General features: G+C 43.5%; 1 protein-coding gene and 1 long non-coding RNA gene across 2 annotated transcripts in view; both read right to left on the bottom strand.

Moving 5' to 3' along the window:
- Positions 1-24,800, bottom strand: part of LOC138762447 (uncharacterized) — a 52,044-nt gene that overhangs the window by 17,258 nt on the left and 9,986 nt on the right. The window contains exon 2 of the mRNA XM_069936205.1: positions 915-1,157. Within this exon, the coding sequence (XP_069792306.1) occupies positions 915-1,157 (243 nt within the window). The remainder of the gene's footprint in view (positions 1-914; positions 1,158-24,800) is intronic.
- Positions 8,638-15,108, bottom strand: LOC138761762 (uncharacterized). The gene is made up of 3 exons (XR_011356498.1): positions 11,241-15,108; positions 10,949-11,126; positions 8,638-8,757 (listed from the first exon to the last, which is right to left on the bottom strand). It is a non-coding gene; the product is annotated as an uncharacterized lncRNA (long non-coding RNA).

Genomic DNA, 24,800 nt, shown 5'->3' with positions numbered 1-24,800 from the left:
GGCCAATCATTTGTTCAATCTCATTCCACTATGTTTAAGAAAATTGAGACAAATCTACCACAATCTTTTTATTGTCTCTTTTAATCCAATTCTTTCTCTCATCTCTTTATCATGCTGAAATTAATTTACATTTCTAAATCATACCTCTTCTTCCTAGTTGCTGTGTTCCTTCATTCATGCTTGGATATTTAATTAAGATGGGGGAACCATAATTTCAGTCATTCACTTAGATATCAGTCCCTTCATTGCACTTTAAGGAATTTACAGTGAAGTATCATAAATTACAGGTGGACAGATTAGATTGAGACTGAGGAAACCGAAAAAAAATAAAAAGCATTAAATTTTTTGAGAAAAAAATTACTGCCAGAAGTTTAGAGCTGACATTAATGGCATATTTCTCAACAAATTATTAACATTGTGCAAACAATAAATTGCATGAATCAGAGAATCAAGTTTAATTACAAGATTTAAATTTGTGTAGATAATACAATCTATACTGGATAATAATTTAAATTCCTAAATATTATTTGCCCAGATATTTTTGTTTGCATTTAAAGTTCAAGCTTGTTATTATCTGACTGTAGATGTACAAACAGATTAAATAGCATTTCTCCAGACCACAGTACACACATGTACATAGATAATACATTCCTCACACAGCACATAATAATCACATACATTTGTACATGTAGTGATTCTAAAACCATCCAAGACACTAATCTATTGTTTTGGTCAATTAATTTCCTCAATGACTTCAGATTTAAATCTGTATCTTTCTAGGTTTGTAGAAACCCATCATTTTGCAGAATTTTTTATAGTCTGACATGAATAAGTGATCAACATGACATTATAATTCAAATGAAATTTGAAAAATGGAGGAAGATTCACCAGTTATTAAAGATTTTGAAGCTTACCAATGTATAGCTGCGACAGGACCTAACGCAGTCATTGAACCCCATCCAGCGCTGGTAGTCAGGAAACTCACCCCTGCTCAGGACATACTGGTACCCAGCGTAGTTGGGCCTCTCATACAGCACCCACCAGTCACTCTCCACACGGATGGAGTTACAGCGGCTGAAGTAAGGGGACAGGTCGGGGCAGTCGGAGTTGCACTCGTAGTGCCGGCCCTGGAAGTTCCTGTCCTCGTAGAAGATGATCTGCAAAAGGAGGAAGAGACTATAACTTCACAAATTCATTAATGTTTGGGGAAAAGAAAGCATATAATGAAATAGTTACCTTTCCCATCTTGCTTAATTCATGTGCTCACCAGATTTCAGATTGCTGGCCTCTTTTATACAATATTATTAACATATATTCAGTGATAATCCTTTGTTATTATAAAGTCTTCCCCATTCTGACCAGCACAGCATGCATTTAAAACAAGAAAATAAATCCTGATTCAACATTACAGAAAGTCTACCATGACAAATTTTTGTCGCTTTGTATTTAATCATTACTGTCAAAACCTTTTGACTTTGGATCGGGTACAAAGCCTGTTAATCTTCCAAATAAAAAGAATTCTGAATCATCAGTCTGTATCAATTGGGATTTAGATGTCTTGTCTGCATGAATCTATTCAATCTTATTTGAATTGGTTTTAAAGGGACAGGACTCTTATGAAATAAACATTTGCAACATCTTGTTGAGGGCATCAGAAACAAGAGTGCAGAGATTTAAGAGGAGACATGGGAATTTTAAAAAGAGAATTTGAGGGAGGAATTTTTTTTTGATGGAGAATGGTTGTAAACCAGAATGAGCTGCCAGAAGAGGTGGTGGAATTGGATGCAATCATTATGTGTCAGAGACATGTAGACAGGGACTTGAATATCAAGACATGAAAGAATATGAATGTAATCAAGTAAATGGCATTAACATGGATGAGCAAAAAAGATCAGTATGGACATGGTGGGTTAAGGACCCAGTCTTTGTACTGTACAACTCTATCACTCTGTCATTTACTTTCAAGACACATCATACCACGTCAAGGGACACCAGAGAAAAATACGGAAAGCCTTGTAAATATTTCCTGACTCCTTTCTACACCTTTTACCTTTCCCCTCACACCCTCCAATTTTTTTTTAATGAGCAAATCTAACTAAGTCTGAAGCTGGATGCCATGGAAATTATAGCAGCCATATTTTCTAAATTATTTAACATTCCTTGAAAAGTAACAATAAATATTCTTTCAGTTACACTTCATAATGTTTAAATAACATAAGGCACATATAAATTTGGAGTCAGGGGAACCATTGCTGCTCAGATGGAAACACTTTTAAGTAAAAACAGAAAATGCTGGAAAAGTCCTGCACAAATGTGAAAAGAGAAAGAGTTAACAGTTCAGATCAAAGACCCTAAAGCAGATCAGGTTCAAAAGAAAAAAAAAATCACTTCCTTCAGCACCAAAATGGCAGAAAGTAAAGTAGCTTTGAGATAGAGTGATTCAGTGTTGCAGAGAGGTATCAAGAGGAAGCATGTGCCGACGTATAGCACAAAAGCATGGATGAATTGCCCAATTCAAGAATTGCCCAATAGTTTAAATATATCTGTGATCCTGGATGGGCCAACTTGTGAAAGGTAAAATTTGAGTTGAGATCCATTTGGGATGAGTTGGAGCCAGAGACATTTACTAAGGAAAGAGATATGGCTGTGGAAGTAAGTTTGATCAACATCATATTAAAGACAAAGCAGGGGCACGGGAATAGAAACCAGTGAATGTTAACAGGCTAAAGGGGCGGACAGAATTCTGCTGGAGAACCGAGAACATTTTCATGGTTGACTTTCCTGCCTGAATGAGAGGTGGCAGTGGACCCATTTTAATTCACCTATCATCACAACAGGTCACTTTGCTGGTCCTCCACTCTGCATTAGCTTACCTGGACCACAAGGGCACCTGTGTCAGCCAGTTGTTCAATAACTACAACTTTAAAACACTTGGGATGTGTGAGCACTGTTGTGGGAATAATTCTGATGCAAAGTCCACAGACTGTATATCAGGCTTGAATTAACTTAAACTTGTACCCACCAGTCTTAGTATCTTTGCTGGCTCCATGTGCTGACTGTCCTCGAAGGGACCAGCTCGAGTCTTTACTCGGGCCGTTAATTGACAGCCGGCAGGTGGGGCTAGCCTCCCAGGTTGCCTACCTGCAGGTACAATGGTTGCCCCCTGCAGCAGGCTGGTAGGAGTGTGGCCAATATAGTGGTTGTATCACCACAGGGTGTATGGGGTGTTATGACAGGGAAGGGTAGCACATCTGGTGGGGGAACACGTTGCATCCTTTTCAGGGCAGTTTGCCCACTATTGGTCCCCACCTGGCACTCAGCTTTTGCCTGTGGCTCCCTGTAACTGTTTGCATACGATAGCAGCCACACCCTGGGCAAAGGCTTCGACAAGCCAGCTAAACCAGATCAAGGTAGCCGATGGGTCTCAAATCCTCGTGAAACAGCGAGTTGTCTATCCTAGCATGTGAAGACAGACTCCAGTGGACTGAGCAGATTAGACCAATGGAAGGTCCAATGGTCAAGATGGTGGTCTCTGCGTTGTGGAATGTGAAGAGCACGAAAAGAGATAGAACATCCTGATCATCCACTGCATCTAGTCCCATCTCCAGCTCTCTTGACTTTTGTCCTGCCACTGGATCCAGATGCAAATTGGGGAGAGTGAGGCTGACACTGCTCAACTCTCCCTCACTTTGATCCAAATCAAATGCTAGTCTCGATTCCATCATCATCACCCTCCTGTTCAACCTTTGAAGTCCTGTGGCGATGGGTGAGCGACAAAGCAGCAGGTGTGGACATGCTAGGAGCTGTAGTCACAGACCTGCACACAGGCGGCTCAGGTCTAATGGTAATTTTTCACTGACCGAAGCAGCAGTGAAACTCAGTATCTACCTGGACAACTGACCACCCCTCTTCAAGAACGGTCTGCTCACTTCCGTAGCGTAAGGAAGGGGGCTAAAAATGTGCCCCTAAGCATTGCCTGCTTCACTACACCCTGGCAAGTTTACTGCGGCTGGTGTGGGATCTCATCTTAGTGGTCGAATAAACTCGACAAAACAAAATGAAAGGTGACACCACTCACCAGTGGCATTTGGAATGTGTGCACGCTTTTGGACAACTAATGGTGTCGTTATCTTAATCGACGACAGTGGACCAAAAACAACGATGCGATAACACCATTACACCAGAAAGAATAATAATCAAACTCAGGGATCTGGGCTTCTCTCTCTGCAAATGGATCCTTGACTTCCTTGTTGGCAGTCCCCAATAAGCAGTATTGTGCCTCCCCTCCCCGCTCTTCCAATCCTCACCAGCATCAGCGCTGCCGTTACAGTAGACCAGTGGTTCTCAGGCTGTCACTTGGCTTGCAGGATGCATCCCTAGCGCTCCCATGCCCCCCCCCCCACCCCCACCCACCTCTTATGGTATTAGGTCTACTGCAAATTTAAAACAACAACTAATCTAACACTATAAACAAGTGTATCTATTTCACAAACAAAACTTACAGTAAACCAATTTATTCAGCAATATGAAAGGGTACATTTTCATCTCACCAGTAACTACATTGTCTTCACAATTTTGACACGATATTGCCTACACTCCTTTTTTGTTTACTGTGCTGCAGCCAATTTTATTCTGCAACAAAAAGTACAACTTTTTGTAAAAATTATGCCAATCACAACAAAATGCAGCAGAAAAAATTAGATAATAGCAATGCAATTATGAGGAAAAGTACATGTTCAGTGATAGAAGTTGTTTTGCGAGAAGACCAGTACTTACCTTAGACCTAGTACAAATTCCAATGAAAGTGCAGAGTTCCAGACAGATCAGCTGATACAGAGCAAAGTCCACACAATTTGAGGCTCTGTAAGGCAGTGGCAAACCCTCAGAGAATATTGTGAGTGGTTGGGCTTCTTATTTAAGAAAGAATGTGCTGGCGTTGGAGAGGGTTTGAAGGAAGTTCGCTGGGATGATTTCAGGGATAAAAGGGTTACCGTGCAAGGAGCATATGACAGCTCTTGGCTTGATTTCTTTTGAATTTAGTAGAATCAGGGGGAATGTCATTGAAACATTTTGAATGTTGAAAGGCATAGACAGAGTAGATGTCGAAAGGTTGTTTCCCATGTTGGAGGAGTCTAGGACCAGAGGGCACAACTGCAGGATTGAAGGGCGTTTGCTTAGAACAGAGATGTGCAGGAATTTCCTGAGTCAGAGGGTGGCGAATCTGTGGAATTTGCTGTGGTTGTGGAGGACGAGCCATTGGGTGCATTTAAGGGTGAGATTGGTAGTTCCTTGTTTAGTGAGGGGAGAAGGGGACTGAGTGAGAAAGTGAATCAGCTGATATTTGAATGGCAGTGCAGAATTGATGGGCTGAATAGCCTAATTCTGCTCCTGTGTCTTATGACACAATAACACAAGTACGAATGAGGAAATCCAGGATCTAATTAAACAGTGGGTTATTGAGGCTTAGATCTTGGAGTTTGCCGATTAGTTTTGAGGAGGCTATCTGTAGTGTATGGAAACAGGGCAAAAAGCACAGGAGAAAGCAACCAATCGGGTTGAAGAATCAGGAGGATCATGACACAAATTTAAAATGCTTCTTCCAGGCAGCTGAGGAAAGGAACCTAACATACAACAGGGACAAATGCACCTTTAGCGCCAGAGAGTTGCCAATCCTGAGCTACATAGTGCAGAACAGGAAATCAGCCCAGACCCAGACCATATGCACCCTCTCCTAGATCTCCCAGTGCCACACATGCTGAAAGCACTAAAAAGGTGTTTGGGGATGTTCACTTACTACGCCAAATGGGTCCCCAACTATGCCGATAGGGCCCACCCACTTGTAAAAGCCTGTTTTCCCACTGTGCCCAGCAGCTACCAGAGCATTCAGGGACATTAGGGACCATATCGCTAAAGCTACCATGCGGTCCATAGATAAGTCGATCCTGTTTCAAGTAGAAACAGATGCATCCAATGTGGCTCTGGCAGCCAACCTAAACCAAGACGGACGACCGGTGGCCTTTTTCTCACGAACCCTACAGGGGTCAGAGGTAAGACACAGCAGTAGAGAAGGAGGCCCTAGCCATTGTGGAAGCAGTAAGGCACTGGCGACATTATTTGGCATGCAAACACTTCACACTTGTCACGGACCAACGGACTGTGGCTTTTATGTTCGATAACCAGAATGGGAGAAAATTAAGAACAATAAAATCCTGCGCTGGTGGATAGAATTGTCTACTTTTAACTACAACATTCTATACCGCCTGGGAGACTCAACGAGCCCCTGGACGCGCTGTCCAGAGGCACTTGTGCCATACTTAACCACATGTCCCAGTTACAGAAGTTGCACAATGAGCTGGGCCACCCGGGGGTCACTAGACTGTTTCACCTTATTAAAACCCAAAACCTCCCATTTTCAGTAGAGGAAGTGAGGTCAGTGAACAAGAGCTGCCCCATCTGCGTGGAATGCAAACCGCAATTTTACCAGCCAGACAAAGCCACCCTGATAAAAGCTACCAAACCTTTTGAGCGTCTCAGTCTCGATTTCAAAGGCCCGCTCCTGTCCAATAATAGAAATGTCTATTTCCTAAATGTAATAGATGAATATTCCCGTTTCCCCTTCGCAATCCCGTGTTCTGATGTATCTGTAGCCACTGTTATAAAATCCCTCCAACCCATCTTCAGCATATTTGGATACCCGAACTACATACATACAGACAGTGGTGCTGCATTCATGAGCGCAGAAGTACAGCAGTACCTGCACGAGAGAGGGATTGCTACCAGCCACACAAGTTACAATCCCAGGGGGAATGGACAAGTTGAAAGGGAAAATGCCACTATCTGGAAAACGGTCCTCTTGACTTTAAAAGCAAAAGACCTGCCTGTTACTAGATGGCAAGAAGTGTTGCCAGAAGCCCTACACTCTATATGTTCTTTGTTGTGTACTGCCACTAACATGACCCCACATGAACGTATCTTTTCTTTCACAAGAAAAGCCACAAAAGGCATAGTACTGCCTAAATGGATGATGACACCGGGACCTGTTCTCCTCCGGAAGCACTACAGACCCCACAAAGCGGACCCACTAGTGAATCAAGTGGAGTTGAGGCACGCGAACCCTCAGTATGCCTTCGTCACATTCCCAGATGGAAGAGAAGACTTGGTGGCCAACAGGGATCTCGCGCCAGCCGGATAAGTGAACAACGCGGAGGAAACACAGATGTCTACGGATCAACAAGGAGCACAGCAGCAGTCACTAGAACAGTCGTCCAATTTTTGATGGAAAATTAATCATTTGCTTCTTTAAACTCTACATGGAATCCTATTTCTTCTATTGCACTCTCTTCAGGATGGCTACCCACTTTCTGTTGGGGAGGTACAAATTTCTACAATATCACTTGCTGTTTAAAATTAATCAATTATTTTGAGTTCATTTGTACACAAGTTAACAGTCAGAAGGACCTTCCTGGATATTCTCTGTTCATTTATTTTCTCAGGGTACAGATATCAATAGCATTGATCAGTCATGTGCTCTGCACCTTGTAGTCATTAATCAAAGTATACCAACATTAGAATTACCTTACCAAATATCTTGAATGAGCAGTTTTCCCTTTCAGGTTTGTGATTAAAGCTGTTATTATTTCAATGAATGCCACATACTGGTGATTCCCAAATGATCTGCCAAATAAATATACATTGTTAAAGTGATTCACTTGGATATGGAAATGTAGTCTCTAACAATGGAGCATCTTCCTTCCTTTCCTCTCATCCTCCACTGTTACTGCCACCTACTATGTAATCCTACTTCCGGGCACATCTTCCTTCCCCCCCCCCCCCCCCCACCCCGACTTCCACAGGGACCGCTACCTCCATAACTCCCTCATCCACTCCTCCCTTCCCACCAATCTCCCTCTTGGTACCTACCTCGGTGACTGCAGGAAATGCTACATTTATGCCTACACTTCCTCCATCACCACCATTTGGGACCCCAAGCAGTTTCTTCCAAGGGAAGCAACACTTCATCCATTGCTTCTATTGTGGTCTCCTCTACATTGGAATGAGTGGATACAGACTAGGAAATAGCTTTGATGAACACCTTATATCTGTCTACTGCAATAGCAGGGATCTCCTAGTGGCAACCCTCTTCAACGTTCACATGCCATCATGTCTCTCTACGGTCTCATGCATTGCCAGATTAAGCCAACCCACAAATTTGGAGGGAAACTACCTCAGATTTGGTCTGGGCACCCTGCATCTGGATGGCATTAACATCAACCTCTCCGGTTTCCGCTATCCACCTACATCCATCCCCCATGCCCCCTCGTCTTTCCCTTTCCCCTATCCTCCCTATTTCTCTTCCTCTAGCTCTATCATTCTTTCCCTTCACCTGATTTCTTTCCTACACCTCTGCATTCACAGTGCCACCCCCTGCCCAATCTATTTTCACCTTTGCTCTCCTGTTCTCCTCTCCATGTCCAAGTATTGTCCGTTAGCCTGTGTTCCTCCCCCTGCCATTTTTTCTCTTCTCCCCAGCTTTTCTATTCTGGCACCTCATACCTTGAGGAAGGGCTCAGGCCTGAAATGATTATATATCTTTACCTCCTATTGACACTGCAAGATGGGCTGAGTTCCTGCAGGATTTTTGTTTTCACAGCATCTTCAGACTTACGTGTTTCTCTCTCTAACAATGGGAAAAAGGGTTGAATGGCAAATTCTGATGCTGATTGCTTTTAATGATCTAAAACCTGAGTATCGACTCATCTGCAAATATTACAAGAACAAGCATTTATTGAAGTTATTTGGTAAAATCATTAAATGAAAGAAGGGGGCTGGGGAAAGGGATGGGTGCAGTGAGGAAACATTTTTCAAAACAACAAATAGGACCTAGAATTCACTGATGTAAAGAGTGTAAGTGACTGAAAACCTCAACATTTGAGAATAGTCCATGACTATTTCAAAGGCCATAATCCACTCAGCTATGAATCAAGTTCTGGTAAATGTGTTTAATCGAGAGTCTATCCTTTTCTGTTAAATGGACAAATTATCTCCTCTTGTGCTGAGATTTCTGCATATTGTGTAAAAAATGGATACCCCCTTGAAAATATTTGTGCCTGGGGTTTCAAATAGTTTGAGTCCAATTTATAACCAAGTTTTATGCCAACGTGGTTTGAATGATATTTTCATGAACAAAGCTCATTCCTTTGTTTCCATTGAAGGTTTTGCCAAGCTACCAGCAGTTGGAGAATCAATCTTCCACAATTGACACCTCTTAATAGTAATTGCTACTCCTTTCACCAAGATAACTGTCCCTTAAAGGTACAGTACTCAAAGGTGGTGGAAAAACGGAGTTAAGGGTTATGGGGATAAGGCTGGAAAGGGGTACTGATGGTAATGATCAGCCATGATCTAAAATGGCGGTGCTGGCCCGACGGGCCAAATGGCCTACTCCAGCTCCTATTGTCTATTGTCTATCGTCTAACACACAGCATCTATGGTAAAGCAATAGTTTGCTTTACTTAAGGTTTTTATGGCCAGTACATACAGCATTCTCCTGAATCACATTTTAATTATTCTGCGACTGGCAACAGGAAGTACAGAGCATCAAAATCAGGGCTATATGTGATTATTATGTGCTGTGTATGTGTGTGCATTATGGTCCAGAGAGCTGCTGTTTGTCTGTACATATGTACAGTCAGATGATAATAAACTTGAACATATACCTATTTTGGAAAAACTGTGGGTATTTAAAAATTAAGGAAAATATTTAAATTTGCCATATCATATTACAATATTAAAATCCTGCTGATTTTTCTGGTTCCTAGTTTTACACAGACATGTAATTCATTTAAATCCTGAACAAGTGCAGCTTATCTTAAAAATTCTGGCAAGGCAAAATAAATATATCATCGCTTATACAGAGATGTGAAGTGTACCATACAGCTCTGAAATTTTTCAAAGCAATCCATGGTAAATTGTTTTAATTGTCACACAATTGTCAAAATATAAAACTAACGTTGCATCATTAGGGTAAGGAAATGCAATGATTATGCATTCAAACTAATAGTTCAGAGAATCTGAGCTGAAATTAAATTTGAGAATCTGAATTCAGTTTAATGATCATCTAGAACTTAAAGGACAGTCAAAAGTTACCATTTTAGATTGTTTTATGTTCTACTTAATCATTTCAGTAATTGCTTTTCCCCACTCGTCCTATCATGTGATTCACTATTTTCAAAGGGTTAGGAAGCTGCACAACTTAATCATCTTCTCGAGGTATGTAGAAATTAGCAGTCAACCCTAACCTCGCTATTGATGCTCAAATACTGGGAATTAATATTCAAAATATTTCCAATTAAAGTGCATCGTTTAGATGAGAAGATTCAAGAGAAAATGCAGCTGTTATTTATCTAAATTCTACAAAAACTGTGTTAATCAGACAAGCTAGGGACTTTGATCATGCCAAACCAGCAGAGTTTCCAGACTATCAGATGATATTTTGTTAATACTCCAACAAACTTTTAATTCACTTTTTTTTTAATTTGACACAGTAACATTTTACTGTTTAAAAAGTGCCCAGCAATAAATTGAACTGAACAGTTAGTATGGTGGTTAGCGACCTGGATTTTAATCCGCCGCTCTCTGTAAAGAATTAATGTGTTCATCCCATGTCCTGCATGGGTTTCCCTGGGTTCTCTCGTTTAACTTCTGCCTTCCAAAATGTACAGGGTTGGTAGGTTAATTGGGTGGCATGGGATTCATGAGCTGGAAGGACCTTCTACCATGCTGTATCATTAAAATTAAAAACAGGAATTCACATCCAAAATTATCAGGATTTACAAATGGTTGGATGAGGGACTATAATCTGTTTTATTATACAAGTTATCCAGCAAGAATTTCAGTAAAAAAAAAACAATTTCCCTCTTAACCCAAAAAAAAGTTATAACCCACTCACTTTACTTCCCTGCATGATCCGTAGCATAGGCCGCCATCAGCATTGTGAAAGGGTGCAAGGATGGTTTGTGCATGACCCTGGAAACAATGGGTGCCGATCGCCCTCTATCATCCATTCTCTGAAATACAGACTCCGGCATTTTTTTGTGAAACCCTGAGAAAATAATAGATCCGTATTGCTAGAGCAACACAATTAGATAGATTACTATAAAACATTTGTCAGTATTTGAAATAGATTTATAACAGCCATTAGTATTTCTATTAGCTTGGGCAGTGGTACAAGACCAACATACAATAGATACTTGAAATAAAGATCAGCTCTTGGTGAAGCATTATTTGTTGTCAAACATTGCATCATATACCTAGGAAGGCACAAATGTTGTTCCTGCAGAAGAAAAAAATAAGAATCAGATTAATCCTTTTTGAAGTCTGATAAAATTCCTGCAAATTAATCTGTAGCAAAAGTGGCAACCACATTTATGACAAGCATTTTGTGACCACAGCTGTTAACAATATCAAGTCTCCAGCTACATTGTGTATTTTTCAGAATTAGAATCAGAATTTATTGTCTTGAACATAGAACATTATAGCCCTTGATGTTGTGCCATCCTATCAAACAAAAAACACTAAATCCTTCCTTCCCCAGAACCCTATTTTACTTTCATTCATCTGCCTGTCTAGTCGGCTCTTAAATGCCCCTAATGTTTCAGCTTTCACCACCAGCCCTGGCAAGGCATTCCTGGCACCACAACCCTCTGTATTTAAAAAAAACCTTACCCCTAATGTCTCCCCTAAACTTTCCTCCCTTCATTTTGTAGAGATGCCCCCTGGTGTTTGTTATCCTGCCCTGGGAAAAAGGCACTGGCTCTCCATCTTATGCCTCTCAGAATCTTGTAGACCTCTATTAAGTCTCCTCTCATCCTTCTTCACTCAAATGCTACAGCATCACAGTAAAAACCTTTCTATATTCCACATTTCAAAATCAATAAAATAGTGCAAGAAAAATTTTAAAAAGTGGTTTCATTCAGAACTCAGATTTTTTTTCCCCTCCTGAGCGTTGGCACCTCCATACTAGACAGTGACCGCAACGAAACAGAATGCTCTCCGTGGTACACCTGTAGAAGTTTTTGAGAGCCTTTGGTGACAACTAAATCTCCTCAAACTTCTCACAAAGTCTAGCTGCTGGTGAGCCTTCTTTATGGCTGCATCGACATGGATGATTCAGGACAGATCCTCAAAGATGTTGACACCCAGGGATTTGAAGATCTTGACCCTCTCCACTGCTGATCCCTCGATGAGGACTGGATCGTGTTCTCCTGATTTCCTCCTGAAGTCCACAATCATCTCCTTGGTTGTGCTAATGTTGAGTGCACGGTTGTTGTGACACCAGTCAACGAGCTGATCTCTCTCCCTTCTGCAGGCTTTCTCATTACTGTCTGGGATTCTGCCAACAAATGTGGCATCATCAGCAAATTTTCAGTTAGGAGTTATATAGTGCCTAGCCCATATAGGCATGGCTGTAGTGACTAGGGCAGTGAGCTAAGTATGCTTCCTCGAGGGTGTGCCTGTGTTGATTGTCAGGGAGGAGGAGACGTGGTTTCCGATTCATACTTACTGTGGATCCTGATGAGGATCCAGTTGAAGAGGGGGGTGCAAAGGCCCAGATTTAGAACTTGTTGACCAGTACTGAGGGAATAATGCTGACCCGTAGTCAATAGGCCCTTTCAAGCAAGGAAAATGCCCGACTGTAAAGGCAGAGGTTCTCCGCCCTTATGCCTAGAGACGAACCTTTTTGAATGTGCTGTGGCCGGCTCAGAGGCACTAAATCCAACCCTTCTCAGGGAAGGATAATCGGCAGAGCACAGCACTCCGCCACCCCACATGAAAGTACAACTGCTGCAAGTGGCTGGTTAGGGGTAGGCTGATGATGACGTCAACCCGCGACCTATGTCCCAACTCACCCTTCTCCATCCATGACCCCCTCAAAGCAGGGGCAGCGGGGAGGAATCGTCAGGGCAGTGGGGGCTGGCGGGAGCCATCAGGGGGTGGCCGCTGCAGGCAGTGACAGCCTCACTGAGCCGTTTCAGCCTTTGGGGCTGCTAGCCACAGTTCAAAATGGGAACTGTCTTCCTTACCCATAATTCCCCATGCAGTTGAAAATGTTCTGGGAAACACAGAGCGGTTCCAGTTGCGTGGGAGATTATGGGAAGGGAAGGCAACCATTGCTCTGCCACGAATTTAGTGGTGCTATGGCACCAGTCTCCCGCCTCCATTGGATCCAGAGGATGCTACAAGGTGCCGCTCGGCATAAATGGGATACTGCAGCAGCCTTTTAGGGCTGCTCTATGAAAGATAAGTTTTAAGTTTTCCCTCAGCTCATGGCCGGCTCTAAGCGTTGGCCTGGAATGAAATGGCCTAATGAAGAGCAGCCAGAAGTACAAGTTGCTGTTGTCTAGGTTATCCAGAGTTGAGTGGAGAGCCAGTGATATCGCATCTGCTGTGAAGCGATTGTGACAGTAGGCGAATAGCTGCAGGTCTAAATCTTTACTTAGGTATGTGTAATTCTGGCCGTGAACAACGTGAGAGCTTGTCACAGTAGGCGTGAGGGCCACTGGGTGATAGTCGGTGAGGCAGCTCACTCTGCTCTTCTTGGGCACCAGGATCATTGATGCCTGTCCCAAGTCCACAGGCCAACACAGAAAACAGTCATTATACACGACGATCGGGTAGACAGCACTCGGGATGAGGTGCCTGATTCCATAGGCTGCGGAATAGTGGTCGAATTGACCAATAGCAGGGGGTCCAATCTGAACCAGCACATCTGTGACAGCTATTCAGCAGCCAGCCTCACTCAAGCCACGCCCTGGTGGTGACATAGTCGGCTGCCTATAAAAGGCAGAGCTGCAGCCCAATAAAGTCAATGTCGAGTCTTCTTTCTACCTCGAGCTATAACCATACCAACCATAGCTACAGTGGTGACCCTGACTGGTCCAAACAGCACTTTGGACCCAACAATAGAGGAACAGCCTACAATCAATGCTGTAGCATTGAAGCTGCCGGGCTTCTGGATGTCGCAACCATGGGTATGGTTCCAGCAGGCCGAGGCACAGTTCGCCATTCGTCGGATCTCTGCAGACGACACGTGCTACTACCATGTGGTCAGCACCCTGGATCAAGACCCCGCAGCCCACATCATCGACTTCCTCCAGCAGCTCCCAGAGCAAGGGAAGTATGCAGCCATCAAGGTGCTATTGACCCACACTTCTGAGCTCTCAAAGTGTGAGCACACGGCCTGAATATTGCACATCAACGGTTTGCGAGACAGGACCCCTTTCCCCCCATGAGTGATATGCTCGCTCTCAACGATGGCCGCACCTCTAACCCGCTGTTCCAGCAGATCTTTCTGGAATGGCTGCCTGAAGACATCCAGCTGCTCATCGAGGAGGAAGACTTCAACAATCCCAGGAGGGTGGCTGCCCGAGCAGACATGCTATGGGCAGTGAAGAGGGATGCCTGCGTTTCGCTTGAACAGGTGACAGCACCTCGTCAGCAATGCCTGGCCAGGAAGCCCATTGACCAACCAACCACCCAATTGATGCATCTCACCGGTGAAAAGTAATGTTTCCTTCGGTGGGGCACTGAGGCCACACCCCTTGCATGTTCCAGGGAAATACCAAGGCCAGCTGTGGTTGATGGCTGCAACAACTGGCCAACTGCATAGCCTCCTCCCTATCCAAGACCCCTTGTCAGGCCGATGTTTCTTGGTGGACACCAGGGCACAGTACAGCATCCTTCCCCCGTCCATCCTAGAGGCCTGTAGCAGCAAAGTGGGCAGAGAGCTTCGAGCAGCAAACGGCTCCAACATTCATACATTTGGCACCCATACAATTCCCCTCCGCTTTGGGGAGAGGCATTTCACCTAGAGGCTATGGCGGTGGCCGTACATCAACCGTTACTGGGTGCCAACTTCCTGAGACCATTAAGGGGCATCAGCTGGTACACACCCGGACATTTCAGACACTCTCACTCAAGGGCACCAAACCTACTAACCCCCATCTGCACTCGGTGTGTACTGCCCACAACTAATTTGCTCGAGTCTTAGTGGAATTCCCCTCTATCACTACACCCATTTCAACTCAGCAGATCCTAAATATGGGGTGAGACACCAAATCATTATGGAGGGCACAGTGTCTCTCTCTCTCCCCCTCCCCCCCACCCCCCGCCCCACACCGAGAAACTCAATCTGGCTGGAGCAGTGTTTTGAAAGATTGAGGAACTCGGCATTGTGCAGCACTCTAATAACCCATGAGCCTCCCCCCTCCACATGGTACTAGAGGAAGCTAGAGGTTGGTGGCCATGTGGAGACTAATGCCACCTTAACGAGGCCATCGCACCCAACAGATATCCCGCGCCCCATATCCAGGACTTAACCGCTAATCTGCAAGGGGCACGGATATTCTCTAAGGTGGACCTCATCAGGGGTTATCATCAGAACCCAGTTCACTCCAATGGCAGTCCCAAAACTGCCATCATAACCCCACTTTGGATTGTTTGAATTCCTCCGCAGACCATTCAGGCTGAAAAATGTGGCTCAGACTTTCCAAAGGTTGATGGAAGCAGTGGGCTGGGATCTGCACATTTTAATAGCCAGCCACACCTGTAGCGAGCATGCCAGTTAAGTGAGTTCAGTTCAACCATCAATCTGGCCAAATGCCAGTTTGCTGAGAGACAACTGATTTCCTGGACAATCACATTGACCAACATGGGACCAGACTATTGCCTGCCAAAGTGGACACTATTCGTTCCTTCCCTAGACCAACAGTGAAGGGACTGCAAGAGTTTGCAGGTATGGTCGATTTTTTACCATTGCTTCATACCTGCAGCAACCCGCATCATTAGACCGCAATTTCCCCTCATGGCAGGGCCCAATAAAGACACTGAATGGACCTAGGAGGTGACCAACGCCCTAGCCCACACATGTCAAACTCTGGCCCGCGGGCCAAATTTGGCCTGCGATATAATTATATTTAGCCCGCAAGATCATTTCAAAAATGTATTAGAGGTGGCCCGCTGGCCGCTGCGCCAGTATAGCGCATGCACAGTAATACAACAAATCCTAGAATGCATTGGCGTCAGCCCACTAATCGCCCCCATCTCCTCTGTTTACGTTGCAGGGTTTCACCGTGGACTCTGGTTTTGGGGCCTGGCCGGTGTCAGGGGAAGCCAAGGCTGCTTCCCAGCGCCCGGAACCAGAGGCCTCGGGACTGACCTTGCCAGGACCGTTGCCCACTCCCCCTCCCTGCCGCAGGCCGACCCGCAACTCACAGTGACGGGGCCGCTGATCCGCCGAGATGCCGCCCTGCAGCGAGAGCCAATGCCCCCGCACTGTCGTTGTCCAACCCGATCGCCCGCAAACCCCGCCCTCCCGCACACAGGCCTGAGTAAGTATTATGAACTTTAATCTCAGGATAAAACGATCTTCCAATAGTTTCATGTCACAGTGATAAATATATTCCTGGTTAAAAATGGTCCTGCACCTGGATACAAGCTCATTAGGCATAAAACTTGAAAAGTGTGTAAATCAAAGGATATCTGTACCAATGGAAAAAGGGCATGTCAAATAACCCTGCTAGAGTTCATGCCCACAATCAGTCACCCATTTGATTGTTTCAGGAATCATGTTATTCTCCCACATTCTCAATAGCCCTCAGATTTTACTATTCGACAGCACACTAGCAACATTTGACAAATCCTCTATAGAGAAATATTATTTATTGAATATTTTATTTCTCATTTCTTAATGCTTCTGGAAAGAGTTTATCCAAAACTATTATTAAACATTTATTTTAATAAGAAAAAGTTTAACATTACATATGTTGAAAGAAGAGAAAACATGCAGATGTTGTTGAAAAATTTCAATAAATATTTAGTTCGGCCCTCAACTTAGTCCAAGTTTTTAATTTTGGCCCTCCGTGAATTTGAGTTTGACACCCCTGCCCTAGCCAAAGCCACCCTCCAGGACAGATGCCCAACTGCCCTCACAGTAGACGTCTCCAGCACAGCAGTCAGGGGTGTAGTTGAGCAACTGGTTAACTGACAGTGGGAGTCACTGGTCTTTTTCAGAAAACATCTCAGGCCACCAGAGCAGAAGTACAGTGTCTTTGATAGGGAGCTGTAGCGTTATACCTGGTAATTTGGCATTTCCGTTACTTCCTGGAGGGCAGGAAGTTCAAAATTTACACAGACCACAAACCACTTACCTTTGCTTTCCACAGGTGTCAGCCAGGCATCAGTGGCATCTGTACCACATATCTGAATTTTCGATGGACATTGAACATATCACTGGCAAATCCAATGTGGTAACTGATGCCCTATCCCGTCCGGCTATCCTAGCAGTGCACGACCCCGCCCCAGGAATCGACTATGTCAGCAGACCCTGACATACCGGCGTACCTGACAGCACTTACTGTCCTGCAACTGGAGGACATTCAGATCATCCCAGGTTACTGCAGGCTGCTCTGCGTCACTTCAACTGGTAAACTGCGCCCCATCATTTTGTTCTCACGGAGGAAGCATTCGATTCGGTGCACAATTTGGCTCACTCTGCTAGCTGGACTACAGTTAGAATAGTGGCCAACAGATATATCTGGCACAGCCTCCATAAAGAGGTCATTCAGTGGGTCAAAACATGCACTCAGTGCCAGACATCCAAGGTCCAGACCCACATTAAAGCCCCTCTGTAGCCTTTCAAACCAGCACGCTGCTGTTTCAGCCACATGCACATAGACATTGTGGGGCCCCTATCTGTATTCAGAGGTGCACGTTATCTGTTGACCATGGTCGACCTGATGACTAGATGGCCAGAGGTGGTGCCGCTACCTGAAATCTCCACAGAGACATGTGCACAGGCATTACTGGACATTGGATGGCATGCTTCGGGGTCCCCGAACACTTAACATCTGACAGTGGAGGGGGGTGGGGTCCAATTCACTTCCAGCCTATGAAATGCTTTAGCAAATGCCATGGGGATTCAACTCCACAATACCACAGCATACCACCTGCAGGCCAACAGGTTGGTGGAGAGGTTCCACAGGTACATGAAGACCGAACTGGGCATATGAACTGCCTTGGGTCCTGCTAAGCATCCGCAACGCCCTGAAAGAGGATTTCGAGGCATCTCCTGCCGAGTTAGTCTACAGTGTGCCTCTAGTCATCCCGGGCAAATTTGTGGCAGCTTCTGAGGACTTGGAGGTGCTCCCGGCAGTTACACTGTCTCAACTGTGCAAGCGCCTGGGCTCACTAGCCCCATTTAAGACCAGAGCTCATGGGCAAGCCAGCACCTTTGTTCCAAAAAACCTTGCAGACTGTCACTATGTTTTTATCCGACGCAGGGTCCACCGGCCACCTCTTCAATGGCCTTATGAAGGGCCATATCGTGTCATCAGACATGTTCCTATGTGTTGGACATTGGCGGCAGGGAGGAGACCTTCACGCTCAACTGTCTGAAACTGGCCCATTTGGACGTTAATCAGCCAGTTACTCACCCGACCCCATGGCGCAGGGTTTGGCTACCAAAAGACAGTGTCCCAATTGCTGGTTCTTGTGGGGGGAGGGGTTGTCGTGTAGCGGCCTGCAGCCCACTCCACAGGCCAATGCAGCAAACAGTCATTGAACACAACGATCGGATAGACAGCACATAGGATGAGACGCCCACTCCCACAGGCTGCAGGAATAGCAGTCAAATCGGTCAATCACAGCCAGCGGATCGCAGGGGGTCCAATCCAGGCCTGTGCATCTGGGACAACCAATCAGCAGTCAGCCTTGCTCAAGCCACATCCCAGTGGTGACACGGCCGGCTGCCTATAAAAGACAGAGCTACAGCCCAATAAAATCAGTGTCGATTACACTCCCTTGGCGTTTGAGTCTTCTTTCTACCTCAAGCTATAACCCAAACTATAACCGTAGTGACACCGCGACACTCTTCTGATAGAGATGAAAACCTCCATCTGTAGCAGTGAGAGATTGAAAATGTCCGTGAACACTCCGGCTAATTGTTTGGCACAGATTTTCAGAACCCTGCCAGGTATGCCATCAGGCGCGGTTCACCCTCTTGAATGTCCTGATGTTGGTCTCAGAGACAGATATCACAGGGTCATCAGCCTTGGCAGGGATTCTCATCGTCACTGTTGAGTTCTCCTCAAAGAGAGCATAGGTGTTCAGCTCTTCTAGGTATTACAGAGAAAGAAAATCTCTCAACATGGTACATCACTGAAATTATTATTAATTTCAAAAGCTCAACCCATAAATGGTAACTATTAAGTACTGAGAAAGGTGGTATTTTGAGTAATCCAGAAATGAGAGTTATGAGAAAAGCACCACTAATTTTGTCTTTATTAAAAACACCAGTCCCTAGTTTCAAAACTAGGGCCAGAGAGAGAATCCTAAGCAGACAATTAAAACTAATCAACTCATCCTCCAAAGTAATCTGAATTAATTACTTTGGTGATTTCTTGGGTTCCTAAGTAAACAGCACAACGGCAGACTTACAAAAACCATAATGCCTTTTAACACAGAAGCGCTAACTGACTTTGCCGGTCAAGTCACGACCTGTCAACGAGCAACCCATTCATATATAGTTTTCTGTGCAATTGCAGCTGATTGAATCATAAAACCTTTCAGTCATGAGCTATCAATGGCAACACTGACGACGCTAGTTAAGTTTCGATGTAATATTGTCCCAGCCTAGAAGTTTCTCTCTCCAATTTTAATCCTTCAGATTATTGTGAGACCGACTTTTTACATGTGATAATTAAAGACTAAAAAAAAATCAGGCATACAGAAACGCGGATGTGACTGTGTATTGGAAACAATCTTTCCAGACTTCTGCCAATTTCCTATGCAAGAAATTATATCTTTTAATTATGACTTATACATGTAAATAACTGATTGGTGTCATCAGCCATTTTCCTGTATTTAGAAAAGAGCTATGCAAATTGTAAAACTTTAAGCTTGCAATAATAAGTTCAAGAGATCCCCATCAGATTGGTATGCAAAAATATGCTTTACATATTGAACTGTTTCACTTGAATCTTTGAATGACATTCTGGAATTACCTAGGGTGACACTGAGTCGACCTGACGTTAATATTCCCGCTAGCGTAATTTTAATAAAGGTGTTTGTATTGCTCTATGGCTCTTGTCTTTCTATCTTGACAGGGGGGGTCAAACTATCACAGTACAATTAACATAATTTCGAACATTGGAAATGAAAACAACACAAATGGACACACATTATCAGGAATGTCTTCCAAAATGTCTATTGTACCAACATGGCAGCATTCTCTGTGAATTAAGTGTGTAAGTTCAAGTCCTGCAGTTGACTTCAATACCTACATCCATAAGCCAGTGCAGTTCTACGAGGTTGCTTTAAGTTCAGAAGTTCCAACTTACTAAGGAAATGTTACACTATGACCCTATCCTTACTGAGTGACTGTAAAATAATTTTTAGTGTTATTTGAAGAAGAGTTATTTCTGATATCTTGGATAACATCTATCCACAAACCATTATCACTAGAACAGATTATTTGATCATAACTGTTTATGGAATTTCACTAGCACAAATTAGTTGCTGAGCATTTTATGATATACAGCGTCAGAAACAATAGATGGGTGCTGAAGGATATAAATTTGATTTGTGTGAGTAGGAAGGTAATGATGTGGTGTTGGTGGCCATCCCAGAGTACTACAGGCATCAATGCTCACCTCCCTCACAGTCATTGACCTGGTTAGGAAATGCCTGAGCATAAGGAAACAAAGAGATGAAGAAGAGACAAAAAGAACAGGCTCAAAATGACAGGATCAGGTGAGGCATCACAAGATCTGTGATTTATTCTCCACCTTTGGAAATGGGTTTGATGATGAGGGGCAGAGTTACACATCCAACATTACTGCTGAAACAATGCTTGATAGCATTGTGGATTGAATCATTTAATTGCAAAGGCACTGATATATAGTAAACAAATAGGTGAAACAATGTAAATAGATTTCAATGTAGGTAACTGAGAAGACCTTTATATTAGAATGAAAAAGGAACACTTTCTAGATGGTGAATGAACCCTTTAAGCAAAGGAGATACAAAATAGGCTTAAATTCATTTAAGTGTAATGTAGAAGTCTTAGTTCCCTACATTTAAATCTATTTACATCTCCCCACCCCCCCCCCACCCCCAATTTGTTTACTATATCAATTGTCTTTGAAATTAATGTCTGATGTCTGGTAGATATTCTAGACTCCTATTAATGCATATTAACTTCCAAACATTTTTACTTTCTTTTACATGCTGAGTTTAAAGGGAGCAGGAAATACTCAGCCCTCTGGAGCCCAGCTCCAGCCACAAACCTAGTCATGATCTTAACCTCTGTTATTCCTGTTCCCAACTCCAGCTGGGACCACACACCTTACCCACAGTTTGAATCCCAGCAACATCTACAAGGCCATCAATGTGGAAGTAGATATTTAAACCACAATTTAATCCACATGGATGTAATCCATATTTAATATGGACTATTAAAATATCATTGACAAGTACATAAAATAATCTAGTTAAACAAGAAAATCTCCAGATGCAAGGGTCGAGTGCAGTTCACAAAGAAACTCAGCAGGTCACACATCATCCATAGGAAGAGGACAATCAGTGTTTTGAGCTTAAGCCCTTCTTTGGAAATTTACTTCCCAAGCCTGTTGATTGACCTGCTGAGTTTCTCCAGTATTATGGGTACTGCACAGAAAATAACCTAAAAGATTGGTGATCTAAACACCTCAAAGAGAATAGAACCCATGAGAGTTTGTGTGGGGATGGGGAGGTGGGGGAAGAGGTTACATCTTATAGGAATAATAATGGACTAATTCAAAGGCTGATTTGATTGCCCCTGTAGTACCCTGGGCAGATCTAAGCATCTTAGGCAAAATTTGATAGTTTGGAAGAAGTGCAACATAGATTTACCAGATATTGAGATTTAAAATGTTAAATTATGAGAGATTACATAAACTAGGGTAGTATTCCCTGGAATTCATGTAAAGAGATGATATGTTTGAAATTTTAATATCATCGGAACTGTGAGAGTAAATAGAACATATTCCCACTGGTTATTAATCTACGATCAGACAGTAAAGCCCAAAGACTAACAGCCAGCCTTATCAGAGAGAGGTTGGGAGGCAATTCTGCACAACACATAAGCGTAGAAGCAGTTTGGAACTCTGAGGAAAGCAGAAATTAGTGAAAGATACATTTTAAATTATTTCTGGAATGCTGGCATGGCAGCTCTGATAATCTGGTATGCTTGGGATTTTGGTAGTCTGATGTCTGTCAGATATTCTAGACTCTTATTAATGCATATTAACTTCCAAACATTTTTACTTTATTTTACATGCTGCACATTACACTGAGTTTAAAAGGAGCAGGAAATACTCAGCCCTCTGGAGCCCAGCTCCAGCCACAAACCTAGTCATGTTCTTAACCCCTGTTATTCCTGTTCCCAACTCCAGCTGGGGCCACACACTTTACCCAGTTTGAATCCCAGCACCAGACACACTCGAGATTCTCTCCGCCCCCCCCCCCCCCACCCCTCCCACCACCCCCCACTTTGGATGCTCTCCAGATTCCCAGCTATGCACACATTCCAGATCCCCAGCTCTGGCCAGAATTCCAGCTCTGGCCACACCCTGGATCCCAGCTCTGAACTCACACCTGAACCCCATCTCCACCCACCCTCTAGATCCCAGTTCTGGCCACACTCCAGATCCCAGGTCTGGGCATTCCATGCTTGCACACTAAATCCTGGCACACAGTCCGGATAAATGAGTGAGACAGATCCCGGATCACCAGGACCTTTGGACAATTGGATCCTAGGTTAAGGGAGTTTAACTGTATTGGCTATCACTAACTGCACCTGAAGAGATGGAGATGAGCTCATTTTTGCACCTTTACAAATATATCATCATTATTGCTGAATCCAAATACAACACTATGGAAGTATCTTCATCTATAGGACAGCAAGGACTGTCAGGTAGGTGTGTGACTTGGAGGGGAGCCTGTATTTGTTGGTGCCTTTATTTGCCTACCACCCTTATTCATGCTGATAGTAAAGACACCTGAAGGGCCCATTCCAGTGGTGTACTGGTCTATGGTTTAACCCTTGGCCTCTCTGTTCTACAACACTCCCCAAGGCCCTGTCATTTGCTTTTGTGGTTCCTTGACAAGGTCAGTGCAGGAAATACAATCAGCGCCACAGATTGCTTTTTAACCAATGAGCAATTCGCTGAAAGAATTCAGTGGGTTGAGCAGTATCAGTGGAATAAAGAGAATGGTTGATGTTTTAGTCCATAAACCTTCATCAGGACTGAGAGTGCAGAGGATAGCTGGAATAATGAGGACAGAGTGGGAGGGATTGGACAGTGGGGATTGGTCAAGCAGGTAAAGGATAGAGGTGATTGATTGACAGCTACCAGACACAGGGATAGGAGGGGTGAAGGATGACAGACAGTGGGAGTTGTAAGATATCACATAATCTGTTTAAATAAATTATATATGCAGCAGGTATTTATTTCTGAAAAATGTGATGGTTAATATGTATTATGAAATTTTAATAAAGCTATTTTTTCAAAAATATCAAACAACTTTAAATTATCCACAAGAATAAAATGATTCAAGTTCTAATGAAAGTGAATGGTTGTTACAATGGTAACACTATTTTCAGTTAGTTTCTGAGAAAAGCTAACAACCTGAACAATGAACTCTTTTTCTTTCATAGGTACAATGTAATTACATTAGGAAGTGTGAATCATTGTAAAAGAAATTAGAAAAAAGCTAAATGGGATCTGTGGGACCTTCCCCAACTGACAAGCTAACAAGATAAATGCGTAGTTGTAGTTTTGATACAAATTTCATGGAAAAAGAGATATTGTTCTGTTATGAGCCCAAAAGACCCCAAAACACAGCAGCAATAGACATTCATCAAGACAAATAGTTATTTTTTTAAAAGTTGTTTTTAATCAACTTTAAACATGAAAACAGAATCAAACCCAAATTAAGCTTCTTCTAATTCTAAGCACACGTGTATGATGTATGTGTAAATTTAAGTTCTTTGGTTCACAGTTCAATCTCACTCTCCTTCTTCCAAGTTCTCTGGTTGCAAGCAATTCTTATACTGTGCACAGAATTTAACATGTATAAAGTTCACCAGGCTTTGGTGCTCAAAAGGTAAATGCTTATCGCTCAGGAAGGTTCTTGTACGGTTTGCAGAAAGAGATTTGTTGTTCTAGGATTTCCACAACTGAGGTACCACCATTAGTCACCTCAATGTCTCGCTGATGAAACTTGCCCCATCAGGGTTTTCCAGATGGTAACCTCTTTCTTTCAGGCTACCACAGAATTCGTTTCTGTTCCTCTTATTTCAAGAGAAACATCAGACTGATAGCATTTCCAGCCATCCATTGCTCTGGAGCTTTTCATCAGTTTCAACCAGCTCTTCCTAGCTTGCACTGTTCAGCTGCTTTCAGTGTCACACACACTAGCTGGGAGAGCTTGTTAACTTGTCTCTCTCTCTCCAACTGAGACTCCAGAAAGCCCATGTGACTCTCTCACTTGCAAAAAAACCCCCACCTTCTTCAGCAAACAACAGGAGTTCTCCTCTCTTAGTCAAGCTGTTGTCTTACATAAACAAAACCCAGGAGTGACCTTTCTGTGAGCACTTTGCAGAAAGGTCAGAAGCCTTGTAGTTATCCCACCATCTAGTCTGTCTCCAATTCCAAACAATGGTCTATTCATTTCATGATGTCATTTCAATTAGCACCTAC

This window comes from Narcine bancroftii, chromosome 4 (genome assembly GCF_036971445.1).
Source record: "Narcine bancroftii isolate sNarBan1 chromosome 4, sNarBan1.hap1, whole genome shotgun sequence".
Lineage (NCBI taxonomy): Eukaryota > Metazoa > Chordata > Chondrichthyes > Torpediniformes > Narcinidae > Narcine > Narcine bancroftii.
The sequence above is the reverse complement of the archived record's forward strand: the minus strand, read 5'-3'. Positions and strand labels throughout refer to the sequence as shown.